Here is a 13,721-nt window from a genome sequence, read left to right on the forward strand (position 1 = left end):
CTAGTCCACTCCCAGAGCAAGATGATGATGTTATACCAGCAGCTAGTCCACTCCCGGAGCCCAGATGATGTTATACCAGCAGCTAGTCCACTCCCGGAGCCCAGATGATGTTGTTATACCAGCAGCTAGTCCACTCCCGGAGCCCAGATGATGTTACGCCAGCAGCTAGTTCACTCCCAGAGCCCAGATGATGATGTTATACCAGCAGCTAGTCCACTCCCGGAGCCCAGATGATGTTATACCAGCAGCTAGTCCAAGCCCGGAGCCCAGATGATGATGTTAAACCAGCAGCTAGTCCACTCCCAGAGCCCAGCTGATGTTATACCAGCAGCTAGTCCACTCCCGAAGCCCAGATGATGTTGTTATACCAGCAGCTAGTCCACTCCCAGAGCCCAGATGATGTTATGCCAGCAGCTAGTCCACTCCCAGAGCCCAGATGATGATGTTATACCAGCAGCTAGTCCACTCCCAGAGCCAGATGATAATGTTATACCAGCAGCTAGTCCACTCCCAGAGCCCAGATGATGATGTTATACCACCAGCTAGTCCACTCCAGGAGCCCAGATGATGTTATGCCAGCAGCTAGTCCACTCCCAGAGCCCAGATGATGATGTTATACCAGCAGCTAGTCCACTCCCAGAGCCAGATGATGATGTTATACCACCAGCTAGTCCACTCCCGGAGCCCAGATGATGATGTTATATTAGCAGCTAGTCCACTCCCAGAGCAAGATGATGATGTTATACCAGCAGCTAGTCCACTCCCGGAGCCCAGATGATGTTATACCAGCAGCTAGTCCACTCCCGGAGCCCAGATGATGTTGTTATACCAGCAGCTAGTCCACTCCTGGAGCCCAGATGATGATGTTACACCAGCAGCTAGTCCACTCCCGGAGCCCAGATGATGATGTTATACCAGCAGCTAGTCCACTCCCAGAGCCCAGATGATGTTATACCAGCAGCTAGTCCACTCCCAGAGCCAGATGATGATGTTATACCAGCAGCTAGTCCACTCCCGGAGCCCAGATGATGTTATACCAGCAGCTAGTCCACTCCCGGAGCCCAGATGATGATGTTACACCAGCAGCTAGTCCACTCCCGGAGCCCAGATGATGTTGTTATACCAGCAGCTAGTCCACTCCCAGAGCCCAGATGAGGATGTTATACCAGCAGCTAGTCCACTCCCGGAGCCCAGATGGTGTTATACCAGCAGCTAGTCCACTCCCAGAGCCCAGATGGTGTTATACCAGCAGCTAGTCCACTCCCGGAGCCCAGATGATGATTTTATACCAGCAGCTAGTCCACTCCCAGAGCCCAGATGATGCTGTTATACCAGCAGCTAGTCAACTCCCGGAGCCAGATGATGATGTTATACCAGCAGCTAGTCCACTCCCGGAGCCCAGATGATGTTATACCAGCAGGTAGTCCACTCCCGGAGCCCAGATGATGTTGTTATACCAGCAGCTAGTCCACTCCCAGAGCCCAGATGATGATGTTATACCAGCAGCTAGTCCACTCCTAGCCCAGATGATGATGTTATACCAGCAGCTAGTCCACTCCTGGAGCCCAGATGATGATGTTATACCAGCAGCTAGTCCACTCCCGGATCCCAGATGATGATGTTATACCAGCAGCTAGTCCACTCCCAGAGCCCAGATGGTGTTATACCAGCAGCTAGTCCACTCCCGGAGCCCAGATGGTGTTATACCAGCAGCTAGTCCACTCCCAGAGCCCAGACGATGATGTTATACCAGCAGATAGTCCACTCCCGGAGCGCAGATGATGATGATGTTATACCAGCAGCTAGTCCACTCCCAGAGCCCAGATGATGATGTTATACCACCAGCTAGTCCACTCCTAGCCCAGATGATGTTGTTATACCAGCAGCTAGTCCACTCCCAGAGCCCAGATGATGTTATACCAGCAGATAGTCCTCTCCCAGAGCCCAGATGATGATGTTATACCACCAGCTAGTCCACTCCCGGAGCCCAGATGGTGTTAAACCAGCAGCTAGTCCACTCCCAGAGCCCAGATGGTGTTATACCAGCAGCTAGTCCACTCCCGGAGCCCAGATGATGATGTTACACCAGCAGCTATTCCACTCCCGGAGCCCAGATGATGATTTTATACCAGCAGCTTGTCCACTCCCAGAGCCCAGATGATGATGTTATACCAGCAGCTAGTCCACTTCCAGAGCCCAGATGATGTTATGCCAGCAGCTAGTCCACTCCCAGAGCCCAGATGATGATGTTATACCAGCAGCTAGTCCACTCCTAGCCCAGATGATGATGTTATACCAGCAGCTAGTCCACTCTCAGAGCCAGATGATGATGTTACACCAGCAGCTAGTCCACTCCCAGAGCCCAGATGATGTTGTTATACCAGCAGCTAGTCCACTCCCAGAGCCCAGATGATGTTACACCAGCAGCTAGTCCACTCCCGGAGCCCAGATGATGTTGTTATACCAGCAGCTAGTCCACTCCCAGAGCCCAGATGATGTTACGCCAGCAGCTAGTCCACTCCCAGAGCCCAGATGATGATGTTATACCACCAGCTAGTCCACTCCCGGAGCCCAGATGATGTTATACCAGCAGCTAGTCCACTCCCAGAGCCCAGATGATGTTATACCAGCAGATAGTCCACTCCCAGAGCCCAGATGATGATGTTATACCACCAGCTAGTCCACTCCCGGAGCCCAGATGGTGTTAAACCAGCAGCTAGTCCACTCCCAGAGCCCAGATGGTGTTATACCAGCAGCTAGTCCACTCCCGGAGCCCAGATGATGATGTTACACCAGCAGCTAGTCCACTCCCGGAGCCCAGATGATGATTTTATACCAGCAGCTTGTCCACTCCCAGAGCCCAGATGATGATGTTATACCAGCAGCTAGTCCACTTCCAGAGCCCAGATGATGTTATGCCAGCAGCTAGTCCACTCCCAGAGCCCAGATGATGATGTTATACCAGCAGCTAGTCCACTCTCAGAGCCAGATGATGATGTTACACCAGCAGCTAGTCCACTCCCGGAGCCCAGATGTTGTTATACTAGCAGCTAGTCCACTCCCAGAGCCCAGATGATGTTACGCCAGCAGCTAGTCCACTCCCGGAGCCCAGATGATGTTGTTATACCAGCAGCTAGTCCACTCCCAGAGCCCAGATGATGTTACGCCAGCAGCTAGTCCACTCCCAGAGCCCAGATGATGATGTTATACCACCAGCTAGTCCACTCCCGGAGCCCAGATGATGTTATACCAGCAGCTAGTCCACTCCCGGAGCGCAGATGATGATGTTATACCAGCAGCTAGTCCACTCCCAGAGCAAGATGATGATGTTACACCAGCAGCTAGTCCACTCCCGGAGCCCAGATGATGTTGTTATGCCAGCAGCTAGTCCATTCCCAGAGCCCAGATGATGTTACGCCAGCAACTAGTCCACTCCCAGAGCCCAGATGATGATGTTATACCACCAGCTAGTCCACTCCCAGAGCCCAGATGATGTTATACCAGCAGCTAGTCCACTCCCAAAGCCCAGATTATGTTGTTATACCAGCAGCTAGTCAACTCCCAGAGCCCAGATGATGTTATGCCAGCAGGTAGTCCACTCCTAGAGCCCAGATGATGTTGTTATTCCAGCAGCTAGTCCACTCCCGGAGCCCAGATGATGTTATGCCAGCAGGTAGTCCACTCCCAGAGCCCAGATGATGTTGTTATACCAGCAGCTAGTCCACTCCCGGAGCCCAGATGATGTTATACCAGCGGCTAGTCCACTCCCAGAGCCCAGATGATGTTATGCCAGCAGGTAGTCCACTCCCAGAGCCCAGATGATGTTGTTATACCAGCAGCTAGTCCACTCCCGGAGCCCAGATGATGATGTTATACCAGCAGCTAGTCCACTCCCAGAGCCCAGATGATGTTATGCCAGCAGCTAGTCCACTCCCAGAGCCCAGATGATGTTATACCAGCAGCTAGTCCACTCCCGGAGCCCAGATGATGATGTTACACCAGCAGCTAGTCCACTCCCGGAACCCAGATGATGATGTTATACCAGCACCTAGTCCACTCCCGGAGCCCAGATGATGATGTTACACCAGCAGCTAGTCCACTCCCGGAGCCCAGATGATGATGTTATACCAGCAGCTAGTCCACTCCCAGAGCCAGATGTATGATCTCATTAGTGCAGAAGGAGAATTGGGGCTATATGTAACCTTGACGAAACAGGAGCTATTACCATTTTGTGCAGCAAACATGCTAGCACTGCATTATTATGATGTGGCTGTTTAAAGCTACAGTATGTATTGATAGCATGAGTTAAAGCCTACCCTTTGCCCGTGGAAAATTACAAATCCAATATTTTCCGTGAATTGAAAACCAAGGCTTGGAAGGGATTCTATTTTTTATCACCAGAGCCTGGCTCCCTTGGTATGTACTGGAGAAAACAGCCTTTGTCTTGAGTCAAAATCCATAGACTTGGAATTGGTTGTCTTTAAAAATAAATGTGTCTCAGTTGCATGTGTCTATTAGTCGATATATCAGGTCTGTGGTATGTCAGGTTTGCAAGCTAAGGAGTGTGTGGTTGTTATTGTTTAGGCCATGGGCTGGCTTTGAGAAAGGCTGCGGTACTGTATATGCGGACTAGCAGTGCATGGGAATCTACTCTGACATTTTCTCATATGCCTATCTCTTAAGCCTCTTCAAAGGGAGAGGGAGGAGAACCCATTCAATTAAAAAAGGTGCTTCAAGTCTGCAGAAAAAATAATATGATTAGACTATGAAACAATGCCACAACAGCCTCATGTCGATTCCTGCCACGTGCAGTGGTTTCAGCCTCATCTGTCACTAGTTATTCCAAGCAGATGGAATGCTTTACCTTCACACAGACAGACACCTGCTGTAGTAGAGTCATTATGCTGGTGTTGCCCCTGGCCCCAGAACAAACACACATTCATCTGATGTGTGCACAGACCAAAGGAGAAGGCCATGAATGGATGGATGGAGGGAAGGATGATTCATAGATGGATGGATAAGTGGTTGAATTGAAGCATGATAGATGGGTAGAGAAATGTGTAGTGAATGGTTGGCTTGATGGAGGAATGATGCTGAGATGCCTTTAAACCAGTGTTGTGTAACATGCAGCATTGAACTTGAAAATAATACTGGAAGATCGCAGAAGCGCAAAATGAGTCAGGTGTGTCTCCAGACTGTTCTCTTTTTACCAATCCACTCCAAAGGTCAGTGTTTCTAGTTTTATGCAGCAACAATGCTGTGGTGTTTCAAGGTTTCCAAGAGATTTATTTGAGGGTTAGGCCCCTATTTATTCTGTAAGCTCTAGTACTGCATTCCTTTTCAATGGTTATTTCTTTCCTTTTCTAATTTTGCATGCTGAAAACAAGAGCAGACCACCCTGTGAAAAAAAACGAACATTTTCAGCAACATTTTCATTTTCTAATAAAGAAGTCAGTCAGGTGAAGAGAGGAGAGGAGGAGCACAGTCCACAGAGGGCAAATAGCTTGAGGAATCAGCCAGATGGTGTGGGACAGTGGAGTTGTTATCAGTAGAGTTGTTATTCAGGGTTCACAAACGTCCATTCCACTTAAAACAAGCATTTATAGGAGACAGAGATAAGGATGGACATAGGAGCTTGTTTAAAAACTTTTGTACATTCACAAGAGAGGTTTGTTCACCTATTTGTTGTGTAAAAATCTAATATTTACACCTTGTTAGACCAAGTACCCGGTGAATTGTACATAGTGTTTATAGCCAGAGCTAATTTTCATCAGCCCCACAGATGGCCCTATGTAGCAGCTTCTTATAAATCAATTTATACTGCAGCGACCAGCGTGCACAGCCCAATGCTGCAACAACGCCTGTCTGCGTCCTGCATGGTGGTAGGAGGTATTTGTCCATTAAGAGCAGTGGCCAGTGCACTGATTTCCCCCATTAGTTCTAGTTGATTAACCAAGCAGATACATTGAGTCCAAGGAGAAGTGAAGGGTACAGACAGGCAGAGAGCACTACCATGGGAACGCACATCCCACACGGCTGTCATTTATTCAAATAGTCACCATTTATTTCCCTATTTATATAGATTAATGCCTGTTAAAATTCCCTTCACAACCTTACAAGTAATAGTTCATTTTCTACAAATGAGCTCCCTTGAATTCTCTATTACTTCATCATCACCTCTACATCCTACAATATTCTGACCCACATAGCATCATGGCCACCTAATCATCCCCAGCTTCTAATTGGCTCATTCATCCCCACTCCTCTCCCCTGTAACTATTCCCCAGGTCATTGCTGTAAATGAGAATGTGTTCTCAGTCAATAAATGAATAAATAAATGTCAGGTTATGTGTTATGTTCTATGACTGCAGGGAGAGATATGGCCTTATTGGACTGTGTGTGTAGTTGACTGTGTTCTGGCCCTCACCTGGATGTCTGAATGTGGGAAGAGATGACCTTATTTGACTGCTTGTGATCTGCCTAGAGGCTTGATTGACTGTGTCCTAATCCTAACCAACCTGTTTGGTTGACTGTGTTCTGAGTTCTGGCCCTCACCTGAACTTACTCAAACAGACTGTTTGTATTTCTAGGCTGACTATGTTCCGACCCAGAACTGACTGTTCTGTCTGTTTGTCTGTCTGTTTGTCCAGTCTGCTCCCAGTTCTCCAGAGGAGTGTACGCCATCTTCGGCTTCTACGACCAGAAGTCCATGAACACGCTGACCTCGTTCTGTGGGGCTCTGCACACCTCCTTCATCACACCCAGCTTCCCCGCCGATGCCGACGTGCAGTTTGTCATCCAGATGAGGCCTCCTCTACGGGGAGCTGTCCTCAGCCTGCTGGCCCACTACAAGTGGGAGAAGTTTGTCTACCTCTACGACACTGAGAGGGGTAAGAAACAGCCTGGCTAACAGTCTGACAGACTTCATTGCATTGGCAACACACATGAGATACTGTACATAGAGGCTCTCTGGCTTGTAAAGCCATAGCTCCTCTCTCCTCCACCCATGTCACCTCACATTAAGCCATGAAGTATATAATTATTTCCCCTCAGTGTGGAAATCCTCTGATCCCCAGTCCTCATTTTAAGAGTGATCTAAAAGCTTTAAATCTGGGCCTGCAATGATGCCTAAAGTGCTTTAGTGTCTGGAGGCTTTTCCTTGGCTTCCACATTAAACAGGCCCCTGGCTGCTTCAGTAAATGAGTCCAAGGCAGGTGATGTTCCTATCTGTGTGACTGTTGCTGTGATGTAGTGTGACTGAGGAGCTCCCTCAGAGTCAATACGCTACCAGCCTCTAATCCTCTGAATATCATTTAGACTGTAATTGGATTACATAAAGGAACCACAACACAATGTGACTTTCACACGTCCTTCATGCCCCCCCCCCTTTCCCTCTCCACTGTACCCCAGCAGCAGCCATGGGCTGATGGAGGGAGCTAGCAGAGGTCTCCATCCTGCTCTGTAAAGGTCGACATCTGGAGAGTTCAGCCTTAAGACAGAACACTAATGACACTCCAATCTGTCAGGGTGGGAAATTCCTGGTCCTGGACCAGGCTACTGTACTGTAAAGCTGGCTGTAGAGAGAGACATACTGTACAGGAACAGGTATTCTGTTTACAGTACCATGTTGTTGCTGTAATTAGATACTGGTGGTAGGAGAAAATGCTGAGGCTAACAATTACACAGCATTTCTCTCTTGTGTGTCATTTAGGGGAAAGGGGGATACCTAGTCAGTTGTACACCTGAATGCCTTCAACTGAAATGTGTCTTCCGCATTTAACCCAACCCCTCTGAATCAGAGAGGTGCGGGGAGCTGTCTTAATCGACATCCACGTCTTTAGCGCCCGGGGAACAGTGGGTTAACTGCCTTGTTCAGGGGCAGAACAACAGATTTTTATCTTGTCAGCTCGGGGATTCAATCCAGCAACCTTTCGGTTACTGGCCCAATGCTCTAACCACTATTTACCATTCACTATAGTGTAAAACTAAAGTGTAAACCATTTTCCACTTCTTCCTCTGGCTATAGGAGATCTTAGTTGTAGTCTTTATCCTCTGTGGCCCATGGGAGGTTCCTAACAACAATACCGTTGAGCTTTATCAAAACATAAGGTATTTTCTCAGAATAGACCATATTCTGTACCACTTTAGATTTATAGCGATGGGGAGGGCTATTAATTGTATTGGGATCGTTTACTGGTTTTATATAGAGTGCATTCAAAGTGCTTTTAAGCCTACATTGAGCCAGCTTTTACAGTGCGTTCAAGAGGTTTCCTTGCTGGCTTGCATTAACTCCAGTATGGTGGGTGCTTTATCCATCACCCACGTTGACAGGATTGTCAATGGTTCTCATCAAACCATTTTGTTCAACTTTCAACTAGAAAAAAAGATTGCTCACTTCCAACATATTTTCCCAAATAATTGAGTAGGTTTATTTCAAAACGGTAGTTTAAAAAGAAATCTCCCGTCTTCACCACCACAGCACACAAGCCTAACTGAGATGGTAATAGCTAACATCCTTTCTTTATGGTGTTCCAGATGTCCTATCCCTTCCTAAACCATATTAAGAAAGTGCCAATTGCTTTGAAATTGGGGTCCGCCTGTCAGAAACATGAACATGGATGGTGTTTCTTAGTGTCTGTGTGTCTGCTGCAGGCCGTACCAGCTGATAATTGGTTGGCTGCTATGTTGGAGGAAAGGTGATTACGGGGTTTATTGTCTCTCTCGGGCACAATCAACCTTCCTCCATGTGTCTCCTGATTCGCACCTTTACAGCTCTACTTGACTTATGGAGGCCCTTCCACCTGCTGTGTCTGGGCTAGATCGCTACCATCTGTAACACACTCCCCATTTCCACAGCATGACAAGAAAGCAGTAAAGAAAAAAACATAACTCCAACCTGCCCAACGGATGACAGGAGTGGAGAGCCCCATCAACTCACTGCAGTGTTTGTGTCATAGGGAAATGGATTTTCGGTCCAATGGGCCTTTGGCTGACAGCAACATTGGCACTTGAGCCACTGTCGTTTGGATTCTTACCCCACATGCTGTGCTGTGTATGCCTTACACACAGCTTGTGTTTGCTCTGAGGCAAGAAAGGCTAGAGAGCCCTCCTGCTCCTCCTGTTCTTACCAACCCTTCTCTGTTCTGTTCCCCACATGGATCAGAACATAGTGTTTAGGCTCTACAGTGATCACCACTCATCTAAATAACACCTTTTAAAAATGACATTTTAAATGGCACTTTACTATTGGGTAACATTGATATGGACTTCCTGTTACAAAAACAAGAGGAAGCTTTTTGAAATTGGGGAGGCTCTCAAAATTCCAGTGGGATGATTTCTCCATCACTGATGACAAAGCCATCAAACACACCTGAACAGAGACACTCAAACAAAAGGAACCAAGAAATCAAAGGAAGAAAAATATACATAACTCTAGCGAGTCTAGTCCCTTCCCCTCTCAAGCTTGAAATAACAACAAAAGGCATGAAAATGGAAATAGTAAAGGATGCAAATCCACTCTCCTGGATCACAGTGAGGTTAACCCCATCATGGCTGTAAGTTCTGCTTAGACTCTGAGACACTGGGTTGTAATAGGAAGATTTGTTACTATGGCAAGGTGCAATAAAATAGCAATCTCCCGCCTACATTTTCACTGGGATTGTGAGACTGAGTGTGGAGGAAAATAAACGGCCAGAGGTTCCATGTCCATGTCCATGGAGCATTCCATTTCAAATGGGATTTGGCCTCTTAGTGAGTGTCTCTCACACCGGCAGTCATATTCTCCTCTTTTAACCTCTGTATCACATTGATTCCACCTCACCATCATGCTGGAAATGCCTAGAAAATTCCGTATCCATTGTTGTGTTGAATCTAAATCCCATTGATTTTGCTATTGAGACCTTGAAGAGTGTTTTGAGTCCTTCACCACTAGTTCTTGTTTACAGAAATGGGGTTTAGTTTGTATACCCTGCACCTCAAGTCCTTTAAGAAAAATTAGCAATAAAGGAGTGTGTTTGAATGGAATTGATTTGTGCCTTTGACTCAGAGCTAGAACCTGTTAGTGTTTGTGTTTTGAATAATATATTGTTGAATATGCCCTAAAGCGGATACATTTTTTATATGAGAAATCAAAAACCCTTTTCATATAATATCCACAAACAGACACACACTGCTGTGAGAGGGTCTACTTTTTATTAGTCATTTTATGTGACTAACATACTGTGTAAATACTGTAATATTTACTGACTGACCCCTTTCTTGTAGGATATAGGTCTTTGTAGTAAACCTTTTGTTGCTTGCTTTGGAATAATCTTATGAAATCATCTTAACCAAAGACTACAATAGTACAGGCAAAATTACAGCTTTTCTCTGGTCCCCTTGACAGTAGGGGAAGGTAGGGTTTGAGATGGAAATTGCATGTATGGAGTAAAACCACGGTGCTCCCCTGCTGGAAGTCTCACTGGCTTCCTCTCTGCAGGGAAAAGTCTGATTAATTGCACAGTGCTAAATGGCTGCGTTCAGCAGTCAGGCACAGGCTCATTAACACAGTGTGGGTGAGTGAGAGAGAGAGAGACAGACAGAGAGAGAGAAACAGAAAGAGAAAGAGAGAGCAGCACAAACCAGCCTCTCCTGTCCTCTCCATCTCATTGATCTCTCTACTCCATCTTCACTTCCAGCCCGGACCGGGCCCCGCTGTACAAATCAATGAGCACAGGCAGCCTGCTGTGGCTAAACGCTGTTTATCTCTTCTTCCCCATCACTGGCTCTGCCTTCCGCCTGTCTGTGTGGTCCCTCTCTTAGGGGGGCCCAACCAGACACGAAACATGGAGAACATTGGGTCGGTCCAATTTGGAGCTCTGTGTCCTTGGACGATTCTGTGATGGCAAACAAATCCTTTTTGAATGCCCAACTATATTTACTCTAGAGATAGATGATACAGGTCTATTGACTGCAAAGCCTTAGATCAACTGAAACTTTATGGAGGTACTGTACAGCGTGTTTTAAAAATGGCACGCTCAGTCAGAGTTCTCAGTTAGAGTTCTCAGTCAGAATATGAGATGGAGGTAAAAACGAGGTGGTGTATTGTACTGTATGGGTGGGCTTTTCATTTGTAAAGGTGAGCCTGGTCTTGTTGTTTTTGTAAGGCTCTCTCTGTGTGCATGGACTGTGGGATGACCTCATTGGTGAAAAGCGCTGACTCATAGAGCATTGTGCATTCACAGCAGATGGTGACTCTACAGCTGGGGCATCTGTTCTCCCTGAGTGCCCCTGTTCTCCCCCTGAATATAACCAAGCCTGCCCACTCCGCCAGAGGCCCCAAATGGTCACCATGTCTCCAGGCACATTCAAGCATGTAGTGGAATGGGAGGAAAATATTGTGATTGTGCTGTGCTGCTGACCACATGGAATAGTATGATAGTAGGCTACGATATTGTGCCACAACATACTGTTGCATAGGGGTTGGAACCGAAATATGTAAAGTGTTGTTCCCATGTTTCATGAGCTGAAATAAAAGATCCCAGAAATGTTCCCTACACACGAAAAGCTTATTTCTCTCAAATGTTATGCACAAATTTGTTTACATCCGATAGTGAGCATTTCTCCTTTGCCAAGATAAATCATCCACCTGACAGGTGTGTCATATCAAGAAGCTGATCAAACAGCATGATCATTACATGGGTGCACCTTGTGCTGGGGACAATAAAAGGCCACTCTTATAAGGGCACAGAACGAGACCAGATGCAGACACGGGAGGCAGATGGTTCGAGTCTCTGATATTTATTAGTATCCAAGGGGCAGGCAAGAGAATGGTCGTGGACAGGAAAAAGATCATAACAAGGTCAGAGTCCAGGAGGTACAGAGTGGCAGGCAGGCTTGAGGTCAGGGCAGTCAGGTTCAGAGTCAAGGCAGGCAAGGGTCAAAAACCGGGAGGACTAGCAAAACACAGAGAAGAGGGAAAAAGCAGGAGCACAGAGTAACACGCTGGTTGACTTGACAAAACAAGACCAACTGGCACAGACAGACAAAACACAGGTATAAATACCCAGGGGATAATGGGGAAGATGGGTGATACCTGGATGGGGTGGAGACAAGCACAAGGACAGGTGAAACAGATCAGGGTGTGACAACTCTAAAATGTGCAGATGTCTCATGTTTTGAGGCAGCGTGCAATTGGCATGCTGACTGCAGGAATGTCCATCAGAGCTGTTGCCAGAAAATTAAATGTTATTTTCTCTACCATAAGAGAATTTGGCAGTACGTCCAACCGGCCGCACAACCGCATACTATGTATGTAATACTAATCCATGCCAGCCCAGGACCTCCACATCCAGCCGATGACACTGTGGGTTTGCACAACCGAAGAATTTCTGCACAAACTATCAGAAACCGTCTCAGGGAAGCATATCTGCATGCTCGTTTTCCTCACCAGGGTTTTGACCTGACTGTTGGAAAATTCTCACCTTTGATGGTCACAGGCACGCTGGAGAAGTCTTCACGAGTAGTGCAGCGATCTAAGGCACTGCATCTCAGTGTTAGAGGTGTCACTACAGACCCTGGTTCGATTCCACGCTGTATCACAACTGGCAGTGATTGGAAGTCCCATAGGGCGGCTGAAAATTGGCCCAGCGTCATCCGGGTTAGGGTTTGGCCGGGGTAGGCCGTCATTGAAAATAAGAATTTGTTCTTAACTGACTTGACTAGTTAAATAAAGGTTAAATAAAATAAAATAAATAAAACATTCACGAATGAATCCCGGTTTCAACTGTACCGGGCAGATGGCAGACAGCGTGTATGGCGTTGTGTGGGCGAGCGGTTTGTTGATGTCAACGTTGTGAACAGAGTGCCCCATGGTGACAGTGGGGTTATGGTATAGGCAGGCATAAGCTATGGATGGCAATTTGAATGTGCAGAGATACTGTGACAAGATCCTGAGGCCCATTTTCGTGCCATTCATACGCAGCCATCACCTCATGTTTCAGCATGATAATGCATGTCCCCATGATATGTAGTGTTGTAATAATGTTATGTGATGTACTGTTTTATTTTATGTGTAATGTACTGTAAGTGCCTTAATGTGGAAGAGTAGTAGCTGCTGCCTTGGCAGGAACTAATGGGGATCCATAATAAATACGAAGACAAATACAAACATGGGTAGGCAGAGAGCAAGAGAGGGTGATAGGAGGCTTGGCATGATGCCCTGGACATCTTGTTATGACATGCATTATTTGAATTAGGCCCACATAATTATACCTGCAGAGGAGCAGCTTCAATACAGGAACTTTGAATATCTTTGAACTTGCCACGGTTGGCTTTACGCTGGACCAGAGCTAGCCAACAAGCTTGTGTGTGCAGAGCAACAACAGACTTAAAAACACTTCTTATCTTTTTGTAGTTAATAAATCCATTATTCTCCAATTAACAAAAATCTCTCCCCCTATCTTCTGAATCATGCTAGTTAAGGCCTGGTGTGTAATGTTAGTACAGTAGGCTATGCTTCGGAGGGCAGGTATTGTCACGTCCTGACCAGTATAAGGGGTTAATGGTTATTGTAGTTTGCTCAGGACGTGGCAGGGGGTATTTGTTTCATGTGGTTCGGGGTTTATGGGATATGTATTTATGTAAGAGGGGTGTTTGATTTATGTGTTCCGGGGTTTTTGGGTAATGTTCTTGTTTTGTATTTCTATGGTTTTCTATGTTGTGTATTTCTTTGTGTTGGCCTG

At 46.6% G+C, this 13,721-nt stretch overlaps 1 protein-coding gene across 5 annotated transcripts in view; it reads left to right on the forward strand.

The window, feature by feature from the left end:
* Positions 1-13,721, forward strand: part of LOC115154457 (glutamate receptor 3) — a 109,571-nt gene that overhangs the window by 34,084 nt on the left and 61,766 nt on the right. For all 5 annotated transcript variants that reach the window (XR_003867897.1, XM_029700700.1, XM_029700699.1 and 2 more), the window contains exon 3: positions 6,651-6,890. Coding sequence is in view for 4 of the 5 variants with exons in the window: in XM_029700700.1 (XP_029556560.1) it covers positions 6,651-6,890 (240 nt within the window). In the remaining variant the exon portion in view is untranslated. The remainder of the gene's footprint in view (positions 1-6,650; positions 6,891-13,721) is intronic.

This window comes from Salmo trutta, chromosome 19 (genome assembly GCF_901001165.1).
Source record: "Salmo trutta chromosome 19, fSalTru1.1, whole genome shotgun sequence".
Taxonomy (NCBI): Eukaryota; Metazoa; Chordata; class Actinopteri; order Salmoniformes; family Salmonidae; genus Salmo; species Salmo trutta.